This window comes from Erinaceus europaeus, chromosome 2 (genome assembly GCF_950295315.1).
Source record: "Erinaceus europaeus chromosome 2, mEriEur2.1, whole genome shotgun sequence".
Taxonomy (NCBI): Eukaryota; Metazoa; Chordata; class Mammalia; order Eulipotyphla; family Erinaceidae; genus Erinaceus; species Erinaceus europaeus.
Window position 1 is genome coordinate 17145586 of NC_080163.1, and position 26254 is coordinate 17171839.

General features: G+C 44.4%; 1 protein-coding gene across 1 annotated transcript; it reads right to left on the reverse strand.

Annotated features, from left to right (window-relative positions):
• Nucleotides 1-250: 250 nt before the first annotated feature.
• Nucleotides 251-24964, reverse strand: FEM1C (fem-1 homolog C). Its single transcript, XM_060177077.1, has 3 exons — nt 24669-24964; nt 22525-23225; nt 251-4948 (listed from the first exon to the last, which is right to left on the reverse strand). Exons 2-3 carry the CDS (start codon nt 23066-23068, stop codon nt 3639-3641), a joined length of 1854 nt encoding a protein of 617 aa, XP_060033060.1. The 5' UTR covers nt 23069-23225; nt 24669-24964; the 3' UTR covers nt 251-3638.
• Between the last annotated feature and the right edge of the window lie 1290 nt (nt 24965-26254).

Here is a 26254-nt window from a genome sequence, read left to right on the forward strand (position 1 = left end):
CCACACATTTCACAAGTATTCCCGTATCTTTTAGTTTCTGGGGTTTTTTTGTTTGTTTGTTTTTACTGGGGGAAAGATGAGAATAAACCACATAACTCATCATTCTCACACAGAAGAATTAACAGTGAACAACTGCGAAGTTCTAACCACGAAATCACCTAGTCCTTGTTCTGTTGAATACAATCTCACTGTTGTTTGCATTGGAGTAAACCACCAACCACAGATAGAAGTTAATAAGAATACACTTAGATTTGATGCAAATTTAATTTTATTAAACCTTACAATGAATGTTGTGGCATATCATTTTCCATTGTGTGACAAGTTTCCTGGCTGGCATTTGAATACAGTACTTCTTTTGAAAAATACACAATGGGAATTGACAAGAGGGAGAGAAAATAGTTGCTTAGTTATATATGAAGGGAAGAAAAAGAAGATGACCAATCCAGTTTAGTTTCTTAAGGACCTAACTCTAAAATGGTTAAAATTCCAAGCTGTTGTTATAAGGGTGTACAACAGGGTTGTTAGCTCATCTGACCCTCACAATTCTGAGAAAATTATTAAGAATTATTTTATCTGCAAAATTTAGCCTAAAAGGTTTCTGCTGGGCATTTGGATGTTAAAGAACTTTTTTTTCCTCCCCCAACTATAACTAAAACCAGTTTTCCAAGTCACAGTAGATGGGGGGTGGGGGGAATCCTAAAATATTATACATTAATTAAGGTTGTCACTTTATGAGTGAACGCTTTCTACTTGAAAACCCATATGGGCCAATGGTCTTTTGCTGATTTTGGTAATATGCCTGACAGATTCATGGATGAGTATTATTTTTTAAAACTATAAATAATTCATGTCTTTATAAAGTAGAATGGTATCTAATCTGAGTAAAATGATCTCTTTTACACAAGTGATTAATAGGAGAACATCTAGCATCCAGCAGACCTTAGCAGGGCTTTCTGGCAAATATGTTAAGGAAAACTCACATACCAGCTGCAGTTGTCATTGTCAGGCTACAATGTACAATAAATTAGTTTAGTTTGACCCACGTGAGTACAACTAGCTCATTAAGTCTTAAAATATTCATTTATGGCTAACAAAAAAAAAATGAAGGGTTTTTTTTTAAATTATTATTATGTCTCACAACAAATTTGAGAAGACTTTCTGATAAAGATCATAATGTCTGAGGTGGTGGATGTTAACCAGCTGCCTCTAAAAAACAAATTATGGACAGCTTTAAGCCATTAAAGTGATTTTTCAAGACCTCTCTAGAACATCTGTATTCTAATCATAGAAAGGTACTTATTACCAAGACTGAGTTGTAGTTCTAAGTTATGTAAAGAAATGATCGCTTTATATTGGGATTTCAGGTTTCAGGCTCACCTGTAAAAAAACACTAACTTCCTGGTGCTCTTATGGGAAAGAGCATGTAAACTTCCAAAAATGGGGGAAACCTACAATCACTTAAAAACGCAATCGCTCACCTTTTATACCAGAATTATTGAGGTCAGCTAACGGAGATTTGACTGCACATGCAGTTCCCCTGTTCTTTTTAAGAGTAACTCACACATTTGTAAATTTTCACACCACAAGGCTGAAGCAAATCATTTCAAAAATACTGGAACCTGTTATGTCTAGAACCTCTGCCCAAACTACATTATTCTTAATATACGTGACTAACAGAGTATTTCATCAAATCTGTTGTTGGCAAACAAGATGAATTCAAGTCTCTTCTCAAAAGACTGGGGTGACCATTTATAGCCAACCTGCCTTTCTGTAATGATGACATTTACAACCAAGTAAAATGAAGTTCAAAAGTATCAAACCTTAATTATTTTAACCAGAAAGAAAAGCTACCTCTTTTTATTTACTACTATTCAGTCTAAGTTTTTTTTTTTTTAACTGAATAAAGATGAAGATAAGCCTAATGTGACTGGGGGATGATGACTCCTTAAATACCATTATGTCAGCCTTCAGAATAAGACACTCACACAAAAATTCTAGTAATTCGTTTCATAAAACTCACAGGTAAACTGATTTTTCTCAAACCAATGAGGAGCTTTTTATTCAGAACAATCATTAAGACATTTGCAGGGCAAATATGCCATCACAAATTTTATTCTGAATAACAATAAAGTGCTGAATGGTAATTACCTGAATCTCATTTACTACTTTTCACTTATCTTTTCTTAAAAGAGCCCTTTCTGTGGCATTAGCAAAGCTGTTAAAAAAAGTTAGAAGGGAGAGAAGAAAAAAAAAAAAAAAACAGAAAAGAGAAACTAACTTACAGTGAGGGGACAGGAAACACAACAACCTTTTTTTTTTTCTTTTGCATTTAAAGGTGGCAATAATTGAGAACAAAGTAATTCATGCAAGTTATCTTTAGAGGTATACTTAAAGCTGGAAGGAAGGAAGGAAAGAAGGAAGGAAGGAAGGAAGGACACTGGTACTGACCTCTGACACTATGGCACTAAGTTGCATACTAAGAACACCTTATTGATTCTAGATCTGGCTTGGCAGGCATCATGCCACTGACATGCTTTAGCTCTTTATTGTTATTATTTTTAAACTAAAAGTGATTTGCAGTTCAATTACTGAAAATCTCAGTGTGACTCGTTTAGCTGTGTGGTAAACTTTGAGGTGAAATTTAAGCAGATTCTCTACACCTAATCACAGCATCAGCACAAGCAGGACAACGCTGGTGCAGCATGGGAGATGGGTCACTTTAGAAGAGTCTTCCTTTGACGGCATGATATATTAAGATGACAGACCTAAATTTCAACTGGGTTAATGAGTTAGAATAGATTTGCTTCCCAAATTTAGCACACAATCATTTCAGTGGATTAGAGAAAGAAACCTCAGATGTGTGTGGAAAAAAAAGAGAGAAAAGAGCCAAACAAACGAACGAACAAACAAAAAAGCTTCAGCTCAGGAAGTTAACCTACAAGCTCTAAAAAAAAAAAAAACCAAACAAAAAACAACATCATGCTACAGGAGTACTTTCATGAAGTCTCTGACAAACCTGTTTTGGGGGTTGAAGTTGACCAACTGCTGCATAGAAAATATGCTGACACACAACAGTCAAGTTCAAGCCGGTGCATAGAGAAGATAAAGCACTTATGGTAACTGCAAATGGTAACAAGTCCATCAAGTCTGTACAACTTAGCAGGGGTCCGAAAGGGGAGAAGAGATTGCTCAGTAGAAATGGTTAGGGGGAGGAAAAAAAAAAAGTGAAAACACGGGAGCCGCTTGAAGAAAAAGAAAGGAGAAGCGGGGGGCGGGGGGTGATTTTCAGTTGTATAAAATTTACGAGTAAAATAGAAAGACACCACTGAAAAATTATTAACTCTGACCGAAACACACCCAACAACAAACAAAACCAGAAGGGATAATAAGCCTTTGGCGATAATTTTAGAAATTTGAATATGACGTAACATTTCTCAGTAATTCACAAACAATATATTATATGGTATATTTATATTAAATACTGGGAACCCGATCCTGTAAATCTGATGCTTCTAATGGTGTAGCCAACGAGAGCACAATGAGATCAAGCGAAACGAATGCTGGTGTCATCACGACAGTGCTCATAGCCGAAAACAACTGTTTCGCGCTTCAACGGTGCTTAAAAGACAGTCAGATTATCATCTGTGAAGTGAAACAAAGGTCTCCAGCTTTTCTGGAATATTCCCTTTATAATAAATTCTATGATTCACTATGACACGAGCAGCAAGACACTGCAATGTGGTATGATTAATAGGCTGGATCAAATTCTTAGCGATCTCCTTCTCGTCCAGCAAGTCACTAGCAGTTTGCTTGTGTAAGTTTGTGGCATCGAAATGTGCACCTGATTTAATGAGAAGATTCATGATGTCTGGATGGTTGTTGAGAGCAGCGATATGTAGGGGACTGTTGTCATCAGAGTCTCTGACGTTCACATCGGCACCACACTCTATCAGTATTGCGGTAACTTGCAGCGACGGGAACTTACAGACTGGGTACCGACCTACGCACGTCGTGTTCTTGTCCACAGCCAGATGCAGGGGGCTGAAGTTATTCTTTCCTCTTGGATGCAGCTTCAGAAACCTGTATATAGTCTGTTTTTTGAAATGGTCCTGTTCTAGGGTACAAGGAACTTTTTCTAACAAGCAAATTAAGTGCAAAATGATGGAAAGGGCCTTATTCAGCTGCAGTGGGTCAGCTGGGCACTGTGTTTGTTTGATCGCTCGCTCTATTTCAAGGACACTTTTGCAGAGTATGCCCATGAGATCATCAAAGGTGACAGTGGTGCCCAGCAAGCCTTTAGCCCTATCTTGGAGCATGAAAGAGAAGAGTTCTGCGAAAGATAATAAGCTGCTGGCAGTCATCGGGCTTAAAGGATCCAAATTGTTCTGCTGCATGTCCAAAGCATACTTCCAAAGGTTGATGCATCGTTTGAAATTTCCCGAGTCTGCATAGACAGCGCCTCTATACCTGATATAGTAAGAAGTATCAGGATGAGAAGGGCCCAGGATACGTTCTCTAATTAGCAGTGCCTGCATCCTCATCTCGTCGGGATCAGCAATCAGACCCTCCAGCTCTTCCGCACTGTTTACCTCCTTGGCGTAATCATAAGCCATAATTAGTGTCTGGGGCACTGGTTTGCTAATGATATTAGTCCTGTCACTGTATCTCATGTTCATTGCCTTTTTCCAGTACTTCAAGGCGCCAAGCAGATCTCTCTTTTTGTCGACAAATGTAGCTCCCAGGAGCTCGAGAGCATTGATCCGCTCTGTCTTGCTGGTCTGTGCATGGTGAGTCAGGAAATCCACAATGTTCGTGTGACCAGTCACACTCGCGGAGAGGAGAGGGGTCATTCCGTACCCGTCCCTCTCCATCTTGGCACAGTACATCAGAAGCATCTTCATGATGTCCAGGCTTCCAGATTCTGCACAATCGTGCAGCGCAGTATTACCTTAAGGAAAGGGGGGGGGGGGGGAGAAAAAAAAAGATGTAAGACATATCCCGAAAGGCCAAGACACAATGTAATTAATACCTGTGTGTGTTTTAGAATCCAGAGAAAAACATAGTTTCAAGTTGCCAGACTGGGGGTTTCTATTTTTTTTTTTTGAAAGACAAATTTTTACTTTCGAGAAATATATATATATATATATATATTAAACCCCAGAGAATTAATATGCTGATTGGTGACTTGTCCTCCTCTTCAACACTGCTGATATAAAAGGTATGTTATACCAAGAGGGAGATCACATAATGGTTATGCAAACAAGACTCTCATGCCTGAGGCTGTGAGGTCCGAGGTTCAATACCCCGCACCACCATAAGCCAGAGCTGAGCAGTGCTCTGATAAAAATAAATGTATATTATACATTAAATCACTAATAAAAATAAAATAAATAAACGACTAAAAAAGATTACATCTTATTAAAGCTTCGCCCAGATACCCAGGCAACACTGCTCCTAGAAGGGCAGTGTGTCCTGTGTGTCTGCAAGCCACATGTGCACAGCGAACAGGTAGCCCCTGGTGCTCTGTTCCCCACTTCAGTTTCAGTCACTGGCTTTCCTATTAGTCTGCCGGGAAAGGTTTGGGACAGAAGTGGAAGGGTGGCTGTGACCAGGGGCAGACACTGCAGATGATTCGCTGCCAATCACAGCAGTGGGGCACTTACCGGCAGGCCCTGGGAGGCAGAGATTCCGAATGGGAGATGTTTTAATTCAATTACAAATGGAAGAGAGGAGGAGCGAATCCTCTACCACCTGAAAGTAGTGTCTGGCACAGAGCAGGGGTTAAAGAAATGATGAAAATTTTTTTTTTAAGTTTGTTGAATAAAATGACCAATCTAGAAAAGAAAGGAAAGGATATCCAAAGTCCTGAGATGAAATTGAAAATTAATCTATGGTCTCCTGGGTTGTTTGTTTGTTTTTTAACCAGAGCACTGCTCAGTTCTGGTTTATGGTAGTTTGGGGAACTGAACCCGAACCTAGGACCTTCAGTGCCTTTTGGTGTCCTTTTACATAACCATTATGCTATCTCCTCAGGCCTCCTGGTATCTTTCAAGTGTACATTCTATGACTAAATACTGATGAAGTGAAATTAACCATTTATTGCTGACAGTCTTTCTTTTTTTTTTTTCACCCATCAAGTCAACGTATACCGAAGATTCTCCAATTTGATTCTAATAGTAGCTAGAATTTTTTTCTCCCCAGCATTTCTGATTGTCAACTGAACTTCAGCAGTTTCAGTCAAAATTCTTGGTATCAAAATACTTTCCTCCAAAAGCTCCCTTAAGAAAAACAAGTCCAATGAAATTGGGGGGGGGGGGGAAAGAGGGAAAAAAAACACGTGGGTGGTTCAATATGAACTTTAAAAGGAGACATCTGAAGTGTCCTTTCAGAATGGATTATTCCCCATTGTAGTTTAATTTTTTTAAGCATTCTTTTTAGATGTACTAAATGTTCTAACACTGTCCTGTTCTTCCCACGCACGCACTGGGCACGAGAGTATACGCCTATGTAAAGCGCATTAAGACATTACAACCACTCAAATACTTCAGTTACCTAAGATTAATCATGAGCGCTTTGCTCACCATCAACGCAGAAATGTATCGTGCAGGCCTTTAACATGCCCCTACAGTGTTCACAGAGAAGGCCAGGGCTGAGTCACCGCAGGCGCGTGTGGACAAGAGTTAACTCAACAGGCTACGGCTGCTCCCCTCAGAGACAAGCACGGCCCTTCACTGGCACCTGCAACTGTCGGACAAACGGTTCCCAGATATAAAACTTGCCCTAAACGGCAGAAAGGCTCACTGTGCCTACACTGTACAAACAGCACTGTTTAGACCGAGCACCTGCTTCCTTTCTGGGAGTCTGAAATTTAAGAGCTGTGCTTGGCCAAGGGTGTGGGACTGACCCATCTGAGAACCACGGGCACGGAGTCTCTACTGGGTTTCCTTGGGGGGGGGGGGGCGGGGGGGGGAGACACCTTTCAAACATGCATTTGGTTGCTAGGCAGAGTGGTCTGGGAGGTGGCACAGGGGATAAAGCACTAGACTCTCAAGCATGAGGTCCTGAGTTCGATCCCCAGCAGCATATGTACTAGAGTGATGTCTGGTTCTTTCTCTCTCTCTTCCTGTATTTCTCATTAATAAATTAATTAATTTAAAAAAAATCCCAAGCAGACAATACTCCAGATCCTGCATGTGACTTTTTCCTTTAGTACTGTGAGAAATCTTTTTTTTTTTTTTTTTTTTTTTTTACCAGAGCACTGCTCAGCTCTCGCTTTGGTGGTGCAGGGGATTGAACCTGGGACTTTGGAATCTCAGGCATGAAAGTCTCTTTGCATAACCATTATGCTAGCTACCCCTGCCCAGTACTGTGAGAAATCTTAGCCGTGAGTATAATCACACAGTCACCCCTCAGCGCCAAGAGGGCAGCGTGCAACACCAGAAAATGATTTAAACCTACGCACTTCACTTATCCAATCTACTTTATAATTAAAATTAAATGAAACCAGAAATTACTAACAGATTAGGTCTTTAATCACTCCACACACGTACTACTTAAGTCTTCTGCAGTATCTATAGCTACAAAATTATTTCAGATTTTCAATCTGACCAGGGATCTCAAAGGTTGAGAATGGAATGGTGCCTGCTACACTAAATAGAAAATTCAGGTGTTGTAAACTTTAATTATACTTAACAGAGTCAAAAGATTAAACATTAATTTTGAGAGTCAGACTGAAACTGGAAACTACAAAAAAGAAAGAAAGAAAAAACAGACATTCTGAAAAAGTTCAGTGGGAGGTTTTAAAACAACTGAATACAGAATTAGTGACCTTGACAGTAAACTAGAGGAAATACATAGAAAGAGGCATGGATTTAAAAGGACAGACACACAGACGATTCTAAGAGACAGGTGAGAAGGGTTAATATCCGTACAGCTGGAATCCCCACCCCCCCCAACCAGCCCTGCTCAGTTCTGGTTTATGGCATGCCTAGGACTGAATTTGGGACTTTGGAGCCTCAGGGATGAGAGTATTTTTTGTATAATCTTTACACCATCTCCTCAGCCCAGGTCTGGGCCTGCTGGGCCTCAGGCATGAAAGGTTTTGTTTTGCCTGCAAAACTATTACTCTATCTCTCCAGTCCTAAGACCCAAAACCCAAAAGAACTCTATAGTAGAAAATGGGCCTGAAGTAATGCTTTAAAAGATTAAAAAAAAAAAAAAAAGCTGGGGGCCAGGCTTTGGCACACCTAGTTAAGCACACACATTACAGGACCCAGGTTCAAGACCCTGGTCCCCACGTGCAGGGGGAAAGCTTCACGAGGGTTGAAGCAGGTCTACAGGTGTCTCTGTCTTTCCCTTTTTCCCTCCCCTCTCAATTTATCTCTGTCTCTAACCAATAATAAATACATTTTTTAAAAAGCTGAAAAGTCTCTGAAAGGTTAAGTGAAAAATTTAGTAAGCTAAAACAAAAGATAAATATCAAAACCAAGTTGAGACAGAGTACATCAAAGTTGGGGGGGGGAGAAATAAAAGGAAAACCTTCAAACCACAAAATGGGTAGAAATAACCTGGATGAGAGCAACAGTTAGACTGACAGCAGAGTTACTTCTCATCAGGAGTAACAGGAGTCGGGAGGCAGCAGACTACTAACTCTATAGCACTAGCGGAATACAACTGCCAACTCGGGTTTCCATGTCCTTAGCAAGGGTCTCTGTGGAAGTCGAGAAGCAGATCACACAGGAAGGGGTGTCTTTCCCCGTGTGGAGCCAGATTTGAGCCCTGACACCACAAGGGAGCTTCACAGCACTAAGAGAAGCTCCACTGTGTGTCTCTCCTGTCTTTTATTTATTTTCCCTTTTGTTGCCCTTGTTGTTTTGTATTGTTGTTGTAGTTATTATTGTTGTTGTTACTGATGTCATCGTTAGATAGGACAGAGAGAAATGGAGAGAGGAGGGGAAGACAGAGAGGGGGAGAGAAAGAGAGACACCTGCAGACCTGCTTCACCGCTTATGAAATGACGCCCCTGCAGGTGGGGAGCCGGGGGCTTGAACTGGGATCCTCATGCCGGTCCTTGCGCTTTGCGCCATGTTCACGTAGCCCGCTGCGTCACCACCCAACTCCTCTCTCCTGTTTTTCTAACTGAACTTGAAAAATGAAAAAATGAAAATAAAAAAATTCATAGTGGAGAGAGGGAGAAAGATAAAACCAGAGCATTACACTGGCACATGCAAGACCCAGGACCAAACTCAGGACTTTATCTGAACTTTTTTTTTTTTTTTTTTTTGGTACTAGAGAAGAGGAGTCACACAGGTTATGAAACCCTGGTGCCACCAGAAATAAATAAATAAATAAATAGAAATATGGAGGGGGAGGGGGAGGGAGATAGCATAATGGTTACACAAATAGACTTTCATGCCTGAGGCTCCAACAAGAAGAATAATCTGTGTACAAGGTAAATAACTATTGACTCTAATAACGCTTTTAGGACTCGAAAGACAAAGAAGCAAAATGCTTAAGAGAAATACCATAAAAACAAGTAGGATAATTAAGAGTTATGGCATGCCAAGATCTCTGTATCATGTGGAAAGAGATACAAAATAATAGATGCAAGCTAACATTTGATGACTCAAAGCAGTATTATCAAGGGTACCCGCTAAAATGATAAGAGTATGCACATATATACGCATTCTAACCGTGTCAGAACAGAGAAAGGTTGTAAGTGTGAGGATGAGAGAAAATATATTCTCTATGCAAAAGTCAACTGTAACAAAGTGATGCTATTAAAATACCAATATAGACTTTAAAGGAAAACTTGGTTTTTTTTTAATTTGATAAGAGAGAAACTGAGAGGAGAGGGGGAAGACAGGGAAAAAGACAGAAGAGACACCTACAGCACTGCTTCACTGCTTATAAGGCTTCCCCCTGCAGGTGGGGAGCAGGGGCTCAAACCTGGGGCCTTATGCACGGTGATGTGTGTGCTTAACCAAAGGTACCACCAGCTCCCCCAGAAGGAAACTCTTATGACAGAAAACTGAAAAGAATGTATAAAGATGTAATTCAGGGTTGGAGGGTAGATAGCATAATGGTTATGTGAACAGACTATCCTGCCTGAGGCCCCAAAGTCCCAGGTTCAAGCCCCCGTACCACCATAAGCCAGAGGCTGAACAGTGTTCTGGTAAAATAATAATAATAATAATAATAATAATAATAATAAAAGATGTAATTCAGAATTTATTTTCACATAAAAACAATTTGAATTTCATATAAAGCAAAATTCATCAGAACTACAAGAGAAATTAAATTTACAATCATGTATCTGGACACACTTTTCTCACTACAGAAAATCAAAACCAGGGGTGGGGACAGATCCAGTATAATGGTTATGCAAACAGGATCTCATGCCTAAAGGTCCCAGATTCAATCCCTCAACCACCACCTTAAGCCAGAGCAGAGGAGTGGGGTGTGGGGGGGGGGGGCGCATGAAAGGGAAGGGGGTAACACTGTCAACAGAATAACAAACCCAGTAACAGCACAAACGGGCTTCAACACAACAAACTAAATTTAACTGACACATATAAGCCGACACTGGACTGGACAATTGCAGGATACCATTTTCCCCCCAAGGATACATAAGAGCATATATAGGTACTGACCAGATTCCAAGAGACAGCTCCCCAAATTAGAGCACACCCTTTACCATGCATGGCGTCAGGGCAATGGAGTAGTCTTGTGATTTCACACCTCTCTCTCCCCCCCCATCCTCTCTCTCCATACAGGCATGTGTGCACACACACACGAAAATAAAAACAGAAGAGACAGAGAAAGAGTGTCTGCCCTGAGCAGTGGACCCCTACAAGAATGAGGCTGGCAGGCCAAAGAATCAAAACAAATTACTGACCTTATTCTATTCCAGCCAGTGAGCTTCAGACAAATGTCAGAGGACTGGAATCACTGAGTGAAGACAGCAAACAAACTGGGGGGGGGGGGGGGGGGGGCAGGCCTATATATTTGAAATTATAAAATACACTTCAAAGAAACCCACTGGCCAGAGAAATTCCAGTGATACCCCCCTCCCCCTCTTCTGGACTATAATGAAAGCACTAAGTAACAAAACATGTTGGCTATGACTGTGCATTTGTAGGTTAGGAAAGGCTGAAAAACTGCAGAAAGTTTTCATTTCAAGAAACTACAGGGAAAAAAACAGAAAAGTCAAACCCAGAGAAAGCAGCAGCGAATGATAAAAAGCAGAAATGATGAAAACTGTCCCAGCTACTCTTGTGCAGCAATTTTTATTTGCCAGAGTTTTATTAACTGCTACTCCTTGAGAATCTTTTCTTTGAATTTTTTTTAGATACACTAAGTTACTTATTCATTCATTGGATAGAGACAGAGAAAAACTGAGAGGGGAGCGAGGGAGACAGAGAGACACCTGCAGCCCTGAGGCTTCACCACTCGGGAAGCTTCTCCCTGCAGGTGGCGACTGAGGGCTTGAACCTGGGTCCTTGTGCACTGTGACATTATGTGCTCGACCAAGTGCACCAGCACCCGGCCTCCACTCCTTGATAATCTTGTATGAACAACTCTCCAGAGAAGAACGGATAAGCTTATTGTACGAATGGAGAAGAGAAATTAATAGTCAAACACAAACCCGGGCCGGCCTCCCAACTGCCATTTCGGTGTACTGTTCTGTTCATTCCTGAGGTCATGATAATTTAAAGGCTGGTCAGACCAGGCACCGGGACTAAGTGACAGCTAATAATATAAGCCAGATTTCATTAATTAAACTGCGGCTACTCACATCACTTTCCAATTCAAAAGCCTCCATGTCTCCTCTGAGGAAAAAGCTGAACATCTTTAAAGTGCTTTTTTTCAACACCCTACACGGAAGCACTGTGTGGCGTGGGAGGAGCACCGAGGAAGAAACCTAGAGCTTTAGAAGAAGGTAAGCAAGGGGACCAGGCAGAGTGCACATATGACAGTGCACAAGGACCCGAGTTCAAGCCCCCAGTCCCCACCTGCAGGGGCCCGCTTCACAAGGGACTTCTCTGTCTCTATCCAAATAAATAAATATTCAAGAAAGAGAAGGAGAAAAGCAGAACAGGTAGAGGACGAAGGCTTTATCCTAGCAGAAAAATCCCTAGGAAGACACAGGATGGGAAGTGAGTTTCCAGAAACAAGTATTTCCCTCCTCATCTCCAGTGGGAGCGCTGCAGCGTGACGTCACGCTGGCCCAGGAGCTGGCAAAACTCTCTGTGAAGGGTCAGTAAGGCAGTGCTTCAGGCTCTGCAGACCTTCATGTCTCTGAGACAGACAGCAGAATATGTTGCTACCTCACAAATAAGTCTTCTTACCTGAAAGGTTCCCTACAGTACACAGATCCTATATAATTCCTTCTATCTCAGAAAACAGCTGGTTTGTTAAATCTAAGATTATTTTTATTTTTTTATTATTATTATTCGTTTTAATATTTGGGATCATTTTCTTTTCTTTTCCTTTTTTATATATTTTTTAAAATATTTATTTATTCCTTTTTGTTGCCCCTGTTGCTTTATTGTTGTAGTTATTATTGTTGTTATTGATGTCGTTGTTGTTGGATAGGACAGAGAGAAATGGAGAGAGGAGGGGAAGACAGAGAGGGGGAGAGAAAGATAGACACCTGCAGACCTGCTTCACCGCCTGTGAAGCGACTCCCCTGCAGGTGGGGAGCCGGGGACTGGAACCGGGATCCTTACTCCGGTCCTTGTGCTCTGCGCCACATGTGCTTAACCCGCTGCACTACCGCCCGACTCCCTTGGGATCATTTTCTAGGTGGGCTAGGAAGATGGCAAAGCCATGGCACACCAGACTGAAGACTCAAAGGTTACATGTTCTTTTCCCAGCATCCCATGTGCCAGAATAGTGCACAGCTCTGGTTTCTGTCTTCTCTCTCACGAGAATAATAAACGAACAATAAACAACAAACTTTTAGTGCACAACACTATAGGGCAAGTGCTACTAATTCAGTTTAGACATCTCCCCTTGAACATACTGTCAGACCACACTTTCAAGGGACTTTATATCTCAACTTGATAACGTCTGGTCTGCTCAGGGTGAGAAAGACATTGAAAAACAAAACAGAACACAATGTTCAAAACTCTGCCAGAAACCTTAGATGAGATTAAGAATATGTAGCATTGAGGTTGAAAGAAATCAGACTGTACCTTCAGCTACAGAAAAAAAACCAAAAGATAAGTAGCTGGTGCAGCTGCTCTAGGGAATATCTGACAGTTCCTCCAAAGGTTAAACATAGATTTGCCATCTGACCTCGCAGTTCCACTCCTCGGGATATGCCCAAGAGAAATGAAAACACACCCACAGGAGAACTGGCACATGAAGATTTGCAGCAACGCTGTTTCGAAGGACTCACATGGAGAAACAGCCCCGATTCCCACAACAGGCAAGGACAGCACCGACCTGCCACACACAAAACAGATGAGCCTGGAGAACATGACGCTGAGTTAGACAAGTCACGTGAGACCACGGATTGATGATCAGTGACACAAGATGTCCAGAATCGGTCCATTTACAGAGACAGGGTTAGTGGTGGCCCGAGACCACTCACTCCCTCACGTGAGGGGGTGTGGAACGGAGAATTAGGAGTGGATCTTAGGGTTCCATCCCCTGCACCACAAGACGCCAGAGCTGAGCAGTGCTCTGGTAAGAAAAGAAAAGAAGAGAAAAAAGAAAAGAACATACAGAAATTTAAACAGTGCTGGTACCAGAGCTCACAACAAAGTTCAATGTTAAAAAAAAAAACATCTGCACTCAGAGGTAAGATGCATTCTCAGGGCTCAAGGGGACAAGGCACTGCTTTGTAAAGGGTTTGATAAGAAGTACCTAAACGAAGGGATCAGGACTAAAAAGAACTCATAGTAGTATTTAAAAAACTCCTTGGGGGGTGGGTACCCGGAGGTAGTGCACTGGGTTAAGCGCCGCACATGGCTCGAAGCTCAAGGACAGGGCAAGAATCCCAGTTCAAGCGCCCAGCTCACTGCTTCATAAGAGGTGAAGCAGGTTTGCAGGTGTCTATCTTTCTCTCCACGTCTCTGTCTACTCCTCTCTCCATTTCTCTCTGTCCTATCCAACAGCAGCAATGGCAACAAAAATGGGGAAAATGGCCTCCAGCACCCAGCCCCAACGATAACCCTGGAGGCAAAACAAACAAACACTCCTGTGAAGGCTGAAAACAGCAACACTGCAATTCAGACCTGATTACAATTCCCTTTCCTTGGCGTTTGAGTTCAGAATCCCTACTCAATAGCTTCTGGGAGGTGGGGGTTGTTAAGGAAAGAAATGTTTTAGTGGGAGTTGGGCAGTAGCGCAGCGGGTTAAATACAGGTGGCTCAAAGCCCAAGGACCAGCGTTAAGGATTCCGGTTCAAGCCCCCGGCTCCCCACCTGCAGGGGAGTCGCTTCACAAGTGGTGAAGTGGGTCTGCAGATGTCTTTCTTTCTCTCCCCTCTCTGCCTTCCACTCCTCTCTCCATTTCTCTCTGTCCTACCCAACAACAAGAAAACAAGGGCAACAAAAGGGAATAAGTAAATAAATATTTAAAAAAGATATATTTAAGAAGAAATGTTTTAGTTAGATTCTCACCTATTTGACTTCCCCAGCCAGTTCCCTACCTCTTCTAAAACACAGCCCGATAGGGGTTTTTGGTTTGTTTTGTTTCTTTTTTGGCAGTCTGGGAGCCTCCATGCAAGCACTGCCTCACCACCATGAGGCTTCCCTGGCACCATGGCCCTGGGGTCTTGCACATGGTCAAGCGTCCGTGTGTTCTAGCGGCTGAAAAGTCTCCTGGCCCCTCACCTATACTGACACCCCAGTCTTGTTAATAAAACAAACGTTAGGTATCTAGGGAAATCTGTGAAAGAGAAATTTAGTGAGGGGCCAACACACGTGAGTAACGACCAACAAGAAGAACACACGTGGGTCCTGGAGTCCCCGTCCCATCGCAGCCGAACCCACTGTCAACACTCCGGGTCCGGGTTCAATTCTGTGAGGTGAGGACTCGCACTTCCCAGCCCAGTCTCCAGGGCTAGAGGAACACGACAGCTGTTTTTCTACTCAACTCAGTTTACACACCATCTCTGGCTCTGCTTCTCCAGCTAGGGTATCCAGTCTCCTTGAGAAGCCGGAGTAAGTGTGCCAGGGGTTGATTACAAAAGGAAAAAGGTGGGATGTGGAGTGATTTGCAGGAATAAATTAATTGATAGTAACATGTTAGGAACGCCACTAGTCAGGTATTCAAACATTAAATATAAAAATCAATATAAATGCAGAACTTATTGATGTTAACATCCTCTCTCTCTCTTCCTTTTCCCTGTAGGAAGTGTGGAGGTGGGAATCGGGCGGTAGCGCAGTGGGTTAAGCGCATGTGGCGCAAAGCTCAAGGACCAGCGTAAGGATCCCGTTTTGAGCCCCCGGCTCCCCACCTGCAGGGGAGTCGCTTCATAGGTGGTGAAGCAGGTCTGCAGGTGTTTGTCCTTCTCTCCTCCTCTGTCTTCACCTCCTCTCTCCATTTCTCTCTGTCCTAACAACGATGACATCAATAACAACAACAATAATAACCACAGCAGTAAAAAACAAGGGCAACAAAAAGGAAAATAAATTAATAGAGATAAAAAAACTTATATTTAAAAAAAGTGTGGAGGTATCCAACTGAGCAGAGTTCTCAACACCAAGAAGGGAGGGAGAACTTCAGCTTCCAACACTCTGTCTGACCTAGTGCGGAAGTAGCTACCCAATCTGCAGGGAACAGGTCTTAATTTCCTTGAAATTCCTCTTCAGTCACAGTGGGTAACAGCATATAATTTCTTTTTGCCCCTTCTTAAAAATTCTTTCATTCTATTTATCAGATAGAGACAGAGAATAATTTAGAGGGGAGGAGGTGGGAGAGAGGGAGACAGACAGACACCTACAGCCCTGCTTCACCACTCATGAAGCTTTCCCCCTACAGATAGGGACCAGGGGCTTGAACCTGGGTCCTTGCGCACTGTAAAATGTGAGCTTAACCAGGTGTGCCACCACCTGGCCTCCCCCCTTTTGTTGTTTCTAGGCTGAAATACTTCTATGCCTTAAAATTCCAGTATTATGGGAGAAAATATTAAGCTGTGACAGACACACACACACACAAATAAATATTTGCCTCCAGGGTTATTGCTGGAGCTCAGTGCCTGCACCATGAATCCACTGCTCCTGGAGGCCATTATTTCCCCCTTTTGTTGTTGTAGCCTTGTTGTGGCTATTATTGTTATTGCTGATGTCATTTGTTGTTGGATAAGAGAGAGAAATGGAGAGAGGAGGGGAAGACAGAGAGGGGGAGAGAAAGATAGACACCTGCAGACCTGCTTCACTGCCTGTGAAGCGACTTCCCTGCAGGTGGGAGCCCGGGGCTCAAACCGGGATTCTCACCCCCGTCCTTGAGCTTAGAGCCGCATGCGCTGAACCCGCTGCGCTACCACCTGATCCCCTTTTCTATATATTTCTATGCAAAAAGGTGTCATGGCTTTTCCTGACAACCCACTACTAGTTTGTTCTAAGTTACCGCAGAAAACAAATGGAGAGGAGAGAAAAAAAATATTTTTAAAAGCTTTAGCTAGTGTGGATAATTGGTGAAGGAAGGTGATGACCAGTGGCGCAAGGTAGTTTTCTCTCCATTTCTGTACACGGTGGAGAAATTTCATAATTGAAACGACCAATCAGCAGCTTGGACTGGCTTTTCCTCAAGCCCCCTCCCCTTTAAGTATTTTATTGTTTATTTTATTATTATTTTTAACTAGAGCACTACTCAGTTCTGGCTTATCGTGGTGGTGCAGGGGATTGAACCTGGGACTTCGGAGCTCGAGAGTCTCTCTGCATAACCATTATGCTATCTACTGCCTCCTTTCCACTGTTTCTTCCTTCTATGCCCAGCTAGAGTTCTGCCCTGACATGCAACCAATCATAGTCCACATCGTCATATTCATTCCCTGCCAAGGAACTAAACACAGTCCTTGCCGTTGAAAGAATTCATGGCCTTTCTTCCTGCAGTCACCAAGCTTATTTACCCAATAAGCACGACAGGCCAGATACTCTTAATACAGAGGTTAAAAACATCAGTTCCCCGGTCTCAAAGAGATCATGATCTAATAGTATTACAATGTAGTTAGATGACCTTCCAAATGGATGGGGACACTTTGCTGAAAAAGTTCCCTGACTTAATGAACTACTGCAGAGAAGAATAAAATCAAAGTCTTTACCCAGAAGTCAACGTCCTTTCTATCTAATCTTGAGTGTCCTTTGGTCTAAATATGCCAACTTTGCAACTCTTGGACAGACACTCCAACATGCCTTCCTCAACCCCAGTATCAAATCCCCTCTTCAGATCTCAACTCCAAAGGCTGATTCAGCTTCTCTGTGGAGCCTTGAGACAATCCACTCTTCTAAAATCCTCTGCCATGTGTTGATCACTCCTTTAGCCAGTAACCAGCCTGACTCTGCAGAACACAAACGCACAGCATTCTTGTTGCCAGTTTACTTAATGACTCTGAGGACCATGATGAGCCCAGCTGTAAGGGTAAGTCTTGTAGGGCCAGTCTTCTCAGAACCCAACTCCCAAGTGCTTTTCTACTGGCCTGTAATAAGTCACCTTCAGTTTTTCAAGTCTCAGAGGAATTTGTATATGTAAATACCATACATGCATCTATACGTCACAGATTTGTATATCTACATGAATCTATTTTTCCTTTCCCCTCCAGGGTTATAGCTAGGACTCAGTGCTAACACTACGTACGAATCCACTGCTCCTGGCGGCCATTTTCCCCCCATCTTATTGGACAGGACAGAGAGAAACTGAGAGGGGAAGGGGGAGGATACAAGAGAGGGGGAGAGAAAGATACCTGCAGACCTGCTTCATCGCTTGTGAAATGACCCCCTGCAGGTGGGGACCTGGGGGGCTTGAAGCGGGATGCTCGCATGGGTCCTTGTGCTTTGTGCTATGTGCGCTCAACCCAGTGCACCACTGCCCAGCCCAGCCCCCATGTGAATCTGTATCACGGCTTTGTCAAGTTCTATTCTGAGCTAACTAACAAACATTAACAAAGAGTCAAATGCAGTGGTGCTGTAGATAAGGCAATGAACCCATGAGCATCAGAGTTCCAGTCTTGCCCTGGTTATGTACGAGAGTGATGTGGGTTTTCTCACTCAGGAAAAAGAAGGAAGGGAGGGAAAAAGGGAGGGAAGGAGAGAGGAAGTCAGCCAAAGATGACTACAGTCATGAAGTGCTGAGGTGAACGTGACAGGTTTGGATGTGTTTTTCTAATCACTTCTGATGTGGAGTCTATAGTTTTCAAATAGCAACTAACAACCCTGTCTCCAAAAGTCAACAGTTGTGTTCAAAGGAAGAGGAGTTTCTAAATATCTAAGTTTTTTCTCTCCTTTTTGGATGCCATGGCAAAAGAAGCAAGCAGCAGTTGACCAAGGTAAGGAAGGAGTGGATGAAGTTATTTCCAAATATCTAACAGAAGAAAGCATTCACTGAACTATGGTTTATGAACCTGTCTCTGTGCTCAAGTCATGAACTCCTCAGAGCGGGGAGTCAAGGACTGGACGGCATTCTGCGTATCCCAAGGCTGGCACACCAATTAATGAGCAAACTCCACTTTAGGTTAAAACCTTTTCAAAAATGCCAGCAGGCTGTTAAAAAGTAATGGAGAGAGGTTAAATAATAGATGGGACTGCCGAGTGTCTATAAAAAAAAAAAAAAAAAGGTAACGGAATGTACAAGTCCCATGCATGTGACGTGTGAGCAAGTAAAGCACACACTGATGGTGCTTTCTTGCTTCAGATCCATTCCAACAAGCAGCAGAAATTTTTCCGAGAAACTATTAATTTGGGGTTGGGGGTGTCACTCCATAAGCTGTGAAGCAGGTCTGCAGGTGTCTATCCTTCTCTCCCCCTCTCTGGGTCCTATCCAACAACAACAACAACAACATCAATTGCAACAACAAGGGCAATCAAATGGTTTTCATTCAAAACAAGGTTTTTTTGATGCTGTTTCGGCTCCTTCTCCTGTGTTCCTGTCTTAAGTTTTGACTGACTCCCACTTTATTTTTAATTATTCTTTAACCCCTAAAAATAGCTGACAAGTCAATGAGAGCGTGAGAATCAAAGAGCAGAAGTTTGGAATCAGCATGGGGGAGGATACATTTGTTCCTCAGCATCCCCCCCACCTGGATCACTCAGTAAGGGTCGCTGTCAATACTTCCACGGCACCATGAAAAGGTAAAGTAGTAAGGCTTGATCATGCACACACTGTGTGCTACATATACATTCTCTGTATGGTGCACTTACATGGGTACAGAAACTAAGGCTAGGGAACAATTTTGGCATAAAACTCATTTCTCCTATTATGTAATTGTTAAGAGGTAGAAATGCTAGATACTGGTAACAGAAGGCTAAAAAAAAAAGGCCCTAGTGCTAGTGGACCATCCACAAAGCTTTCAGTCGTAGGGAATCACGTTAAATCTTGTTCATAGTTCATTAGGAAAAAATGCTGGCCAAAATAGGAGCTATTTATAGATAGCATGGGCCTCTCCTACATGGTATCTCCAGAAATAGCTTTTCAAACTTAAGGGAAATTGTACAGTGCTATCAGAGTCTAAAACATACCAAACTTGTCTTCAGCACATATTTATCGACAATCTGTGCATCATTAGACTGATGAATAAGCAGCTCAAAACAAAGAAAAGCTCTAACAGGCCTGAATAAAGTCACAGATCTTTGTCTTCTTGTTAAGATCACAAGAATTTCCCCAATACTGACATGGTGTCGCCTAAGTAATTTGTTCTCTTAAGACAAGTGTCCTTTGAAAAAAAATTACGGGGGGGGGGGGGGGAGAATCATGCTATGTTTTTTGACCCAATAATCTACCTTAAAGATAATTAGGAACAAATGGAGACCCATAGAAGAGGGGATGTTGACAAAAGCATTTTTTTTTTTATAATCAGGCTGAACAACAAGGAAGCAACAGAAAGCTCCAGTGGCAGGATATGCAGCTTCAAATCGAAGTGCTTAATTAATGCCATGAAAAATATTAATGCACTGAATTCAAAGCTGCCTTCAAACCGCATACATATGCCCAGATGCAAAATTCAGAAGTATCTGTGACGACTGAAATTTTCTCATTTTCTTTTCTATTTCTTCTGAAAAAGATACTTTTCAAGAAAATCACAATGAGCCTGATCATTTGTATAGCAACCCCTTCTTTTTTTTTAAAAAAAAGATGATCCCAACTTCAGTAAATCTGCTTAGTACTTCACCTAGAACCCCCAGAACTAATGGTATTTATTTAGCTTCCCTGAAAGGCACTTAACTACAGACAGGAACACAGGAATCAGTGCACGTTCACTCTGATCTACAATAGCACTTCTCCTAGGTATTTATAACAGTCTTTTGTTCAAGAATGGTTGCAGTGGCACTGTTTTACTGGACGTGAAAGACTGGTGTTAAAGCAGAATGATGTAACCACGTATGTTGGAGCTGAATGCCACTGACAATGAACTGAGATTTTTAAAGATGAGTCTCGTAACATAGAGACAAACCTGTACCTCTGGAATTCTGTAAATTAATGTTAAGAGTTAAAATTCAACAACAGAAAACAGTGTCAACCAACGGGGGAGGGGGAGAAATATGGATAAGTGTGTTTGTATTTGCAAACACTTGGACACACAACTCTTTGAAAGTGTTTGCTAGTTAAAAAAGAAGGAAAGAAATGCATTTGCTAGTAGGTGGAAGGAAGGTCTGGAAAACAGGGATGGTAGAGTTATTTTTCATTGTAAACATATAAGTCAATTTGCGTTTGAACTATTTTAACAGGGTGAGTGCTATTTTTAAGTTTTAATACTTGTGTAAATTATGCTGTATGTTATACTGTGGCTATGTAAGTAAATATGCTTATGAAAGAGAAGAATTTCATACAGAAGAATCAAATTTCATATAGCAGAATCAAATTTCAGAAACAATAGCTTTTAAAAAAAAAAAGACCTAAGGGGGGGCAGACAGCATAATGGTTATGCAAAGAGACTCTCAAGCCTGAGGCTCCAAGGTCCCAGATTCAATTTTCAATTCTCCATCCTCCCAAGCCAGAGCTGAGTAGTGCTCTGGTAAAAAAAAGAAAAAAGAAAATCCATCATTTGCTGATGGATTAAAAATATATATATATGATGATAAAAATATATATATATTTTTTTTTTTAACCAGACCACTGCTCAGTTCTGGCTTGTGGTGGTGGGAGGTGCATAACCATTATGCTACCTGCCCCCACACCATCATCATTTGCTCCTTTACAAATCATGAAAATCAAACACAATTGTAAGCCAGAGTTCTCCTTCTGGACAAAAATGTTTATATTGTTGTTGCCAGCTAACAAGTTCACATCAGTTTAGCCTAGTCCTTGGCTTGTTCCCTCCCTATTTTAGCAGACTTAAAAATCTTTTCTCTCTTTAGTCATACCTAACACATGTTCCACAGAAAAGGTCGGACAATAAATCTGAAAGGCAGAATGAATATCCTCCTTTCCTGCTCTTAGTCCTTCCAGGTCCCTCAGGCCTAGCCTTCCCAGACATGGCAACAACCATCCACCTCCAGCAAGGTTCACTCCAAGGTTGTCCTCACAGAGTTAAAGCTAAGACAAACCTATCACACAAAACACAACCCTAGGGGTCTGGATCAAGTACCACAGCTTGCCTACGTCCCAGGAACTGGAACTGGAAGGTGCCTTCCAAGAAGAGACAGAAAATGCTGCTTTGCAAGATGACACTTTTTTGTCGCATTTGTTCAATGTATTACCAATGCCAGGGAACACACTCGGGCAAGGTTGGACAGAAAGGGACACTTAATCAAAACAGGTCTGTCAACTCAACGCCATTGCTTTTAATTAAATGTCCCAGGCCTGGGGAGACAGCATCATGGTTATAAAAAAAAAAAAAAAAAAAAAGAGAGAGAGAGAGAGAGAAGAAAGAAAGAAAGAAAGAAAGAGAGGGCGCAAAGCACAAGGACCGGCATAAGGATCCCAGTTCGAACCCCGGCTCCCCACCTGCAGGGGAGTCGCTTCACAGGCGGTGAAGCAGGTCTGCAAGTGTCTGTCTTTCTCTCTCCCCCTCTGTCTTCCCCTCCTCTCTCCATTTCTCTCTGTCCTATCCAACAACAACAATAATAATAACTACAACAATAAAACAAGGGCAACAAAAGGGAATAAATAAATAAAAATAAATATTAAAAAAAAAAAGAAAGAAAAAGAGGAAAACCAAAAAGAAGAGAGAAAGAAATGGCCATACCAGAGGCACCTACGGCCCCGGGTTCAATCCCCAGCCCCACTGTGAACTAGAGCCGAGCAGTGTTCTGGCAAAACAACGCACAGACCAGAAATCACTGTCTTGTATGGCAGGAGAAACAAAAACAACCCCCCCCAAGTGAAAGTAAGTCCTGGAGAGGCCGCCGGCCTTACCTTTCACGCTCTTGCGGTTCACGTCCGCCCCCTTTTCCAGCAAGTACTGAGCAATCTCTTTGTGTCCTTTGTAACAGGAGATCATCAGGCACGTGTGCCCGTGGCGGTTGGACACCTCCAGGTCGGCCTTGTGCTCCACCAGGTACTTGACGATCTCCAGGTGGCCGTCGAAGCAGGCGGCCCGCAGCGGCGTGGAGTTGGTCAGCGTGGTGTTGTTGACCGAGGCGCCGTGGTTCAGCAGCGACTGGACCACCTTCAGGTGCCCGGCCGCCGAGGCGGCCCAAAGGGGCGGCGCCCCCTCGATCGTCTCGCCGTCGAAGTTCACCGAGCCGCCCACCTCGATGGAGGCGCTGCACTGCTCCAGCAGGAACTCCACCATGTCCAGGTGGCCGTAGCGGGCGGCCATCAGCAGCGGCGTGGCCCCGTTGGTCTTCTCCGAGATCAGGGAGGAAACCTCCTCCTTGGACTTGCTGGCCAACAACTTGGTGAGGAGCCGCAGCTTGCCATCCCGGGCTGCGTTGAACACGGCCGTCTTCAGATCCATGGAGGTGCGCGGGGTGCGGGGAGGCCGCCCGCCGGCCGCCCTGGGTCCTCCCGCCGCCGCCGCACTCCCAGCCGCCCCGCACCGAGCGCCGCGCCGAGAGCTACTGGCCGCCGCCGCAGCCGGGCCCTCCCCACATCGGACGACCGACAGCACCCAACTAGAGAAAGGGGAAGGGAGGAGAAGATTTAAAAAATAATCATGATAATGATAGTAAATAAGTAAAACAAGATGCAGACTTTTTTTTTTCTTGAATTATCCAGGGATAAAGGGGCAAAGAGAAAGAGAGCTGTTGAGGTTCCTGGAATGTCTGTCTACTCTTGTGGGAAATTAATTTCAAAGAGAGGGAGAGAGGGAGAGAGGGAGAGGAAGAGGGAAGAGGTATATACTTCAGGGACTTACTCTGCCCCCACCCCACCCCACCCCCGTCCTCTACCCCTGCAAAAAATAAATAAAACTAAAAAAAAAAAAAAAAGTTTTGGATTATCCATAAAGGGGCAGAGAGGTTCTCTTAATGTCTACTTTTGTGTCATGGGGAAATTAAGTTCAAAAAAAAAAAAGAGAGAAAGAAAGAAAGAGAGAGAGGGAAGGAGGGAGGGACTTATACTTAAGGGACTTACTCTGCCCCCCCCACCCCTGCAAAAAAAAAATAATAATAAAACTAAAAAAGAAAGAAAAAAGTTTTGAATTATCCATGGATAATGGGGCAAAAAGAGAAAGAGAGCTGCTGAGGTTCCCCTTCATGTCTACTCTTGTGGGGTGGAGCAATCAATTTCAAAAAAAAAACGAAAAAAGAGAGAGAGGTGGATTATACTTTAGGGACTTACTTTGCCCCCCCCTCGAGTCCTCTACCCCTGCAATCAATCAATCAGTAAATAAATAAATAAATAAATAAATAAATAAATAAATAAATATGGAGAAAGGAGAATCTTTAAAAGGTGCAGGGCAGAGAAACCAAACAGTTCTTGCTCTGCACGGGGGAGATCTGGAGGGTTTGCAAAGCAGGCACGCAGGCAGGCAGGCAGGCAGGCAAGACAGACAGACAGACAGGACAGACAGACAGGACAGACGGACAGGACAGGCAGGCAGGCAGGCAGACAGACAGACAGACAGACAGACAGACAGACAGACAGGTTTCTAGGCCCCGCCTGGGTCCCCTGGCCAGCTTGGCCAGACCAGTCCAGCTTGGTTCTGTTTTTTTGTTTTGTTTTGTTTTTGTCGGCTTTGCACCCGCCCGCCTGGTGGAGACAGCGAGCGGGCGGCGGGCGGCGGGTGGCGGGCGAGCCCGGCCCGGGGCGGGAGCACGAGCAGCGCGGAGGTCGGACCCGCTCAGGAAATCCGCCCGCCCGGCCGCCCGCTCCATCTTCAGCCGCCCCGCTCCCCCCACCCCCGATCCTCGGTCAACACCCCGCTTCCCCGCACACCCCGACGGCGCCTGCCTGCCTGCCTGCCTGCCTGCCTGCCTGCCTGCTTGCCTTCCTCCGCTCCGCTCGGCCCGGAGGCGAGCGGCCTCCCTCGCCCAGCAACCCGCGCTGCCCACCCGGCCTGGGCCTCCCGTCCCCGGGGCTCCGCTTGGCACCGCCCGGCCGCCCCGAGCCTCTACCTGCCCAGGGACTCGTCCTTCTCCGCGCCGCCGCCGCCCCTTCAAATGGAAACCGTTGTGGAAGCCCGGGCCGCCTGGGCCGCCCAGCTCCGCCCGCGGCCGCCCAGCTCCGCCATGGCCCCCCGCGCCCCACAGGAATGAGGCCGGCGCGCCGCTCGCCCCGCCTGCCCGCCCCGCCCCGCGGGGCCGCCTCCCGCCCTCCCAGGCTGCGCGGGCTGCGCGGGACTGCGGCGGCTGCAGCAGCAGCTGCCGCGGCCGATGGTGTAATGGGCTGCGGGCCAGGGAGGGGGTGGGGATGGGGGGGGTCGGACGGGCCCGAGCGCCGCTTCACATCACTGACGCGGCAGCCGCGCCATTGGGTCGGCGAGGGAGGGAGGCGGCCGCCGCGAGCAACCGCCCTGGGGCGGTGTGGGCCAGGCGGAACGGCCGGGGGGCGGGGAGGGAGCAGCGTAGGAGGCGGGGCCAAGCGTAGGAGGCGGAGCCAAGCATAGGTGGCGGGGCCAAGCGTAGGAGGCGGGGCCAAGCGTAGGAGGCGGAGCCAAGCATAGGTGGCGGGGCCAAGCGTAGGAGGCGGGGCCAAGCGTAGGAGGCGGAGCCAAGCATAGGTGGCGGGGCCAAGCGTAGGAGGCGGGGCCGCGAGTCCCCTGTCCGGCGGAGGACGCGCCTTGCGTGCACCGCCCCGCGCAGTAGGGGTGGAAGGGCGGGGGAAGGAGCGCGAGAGGGCGTGGCCATGAAGTGCCCGCGGTCCTCTGAGATCTCGCGGGCTCTTTGACTGTGCGCAACTACAGCGCCTGGTGGCTGGACCTGGTCGCCTAGGATCTCCCGCCCCCTCCCCCCCCAGGGCTGCAGGCCACCATCACTGTCACATTCTGAGGCGTCTTTGCTTCCTCTTGGAGGGCCCTGGAAGATACTGAGGTTGTAATTTGTTCTCAAACACGCACACACGAAGCAAAGAGAAAAAAAAAAATTCATAGTTTTGGAAACTGTCAATCATGACTGATTGTTAAAAAAAAAAAAAGTAAAAATTACACGGTCATTGTCACCTTCTGAGGCTTCATCACAGATAAGTCACTGCTGCATTTGGACATTTAGAGCTTGTAATTCAATCTCAAACATACACACACAAAATAAATGGAAGGGGGAAAAGAAACATACTTTTAGGAGCTGTCAATCATGACTGCTTTAAAAGTACAGTCTAAAAATTACAGAGTGTGTAGAATGGTAATGATTACAAGCACTAAAGGGAACAAGTTTCTTGTTTACTCTCGAGCCTTGAACTATTAGACCAATCAACCCAGGAAATGAAAGAAGGCTCGAGAAGTTAATTTGGGACAAAGCTTAATGGTCATGCTAAAGACTTTGATGCTTGATCACCAACATAGGCCTAAACTGAGCAGTGCTCTTGTCTATCTGTATCACTCAAAATAAAATAAAATATTACCTTAGGAAGAAATAAAAGTGGAAGCAGGTTCAGTGCACATGGCAGAAAGCGCACGGACGGGCATGGGGATCCCGGTTTGAGGCCGGCTCCCCACCTGCAGAGGAGTCACTTCACAGGCTGTGAAGCAGGTCTGCAGGTATCTGTC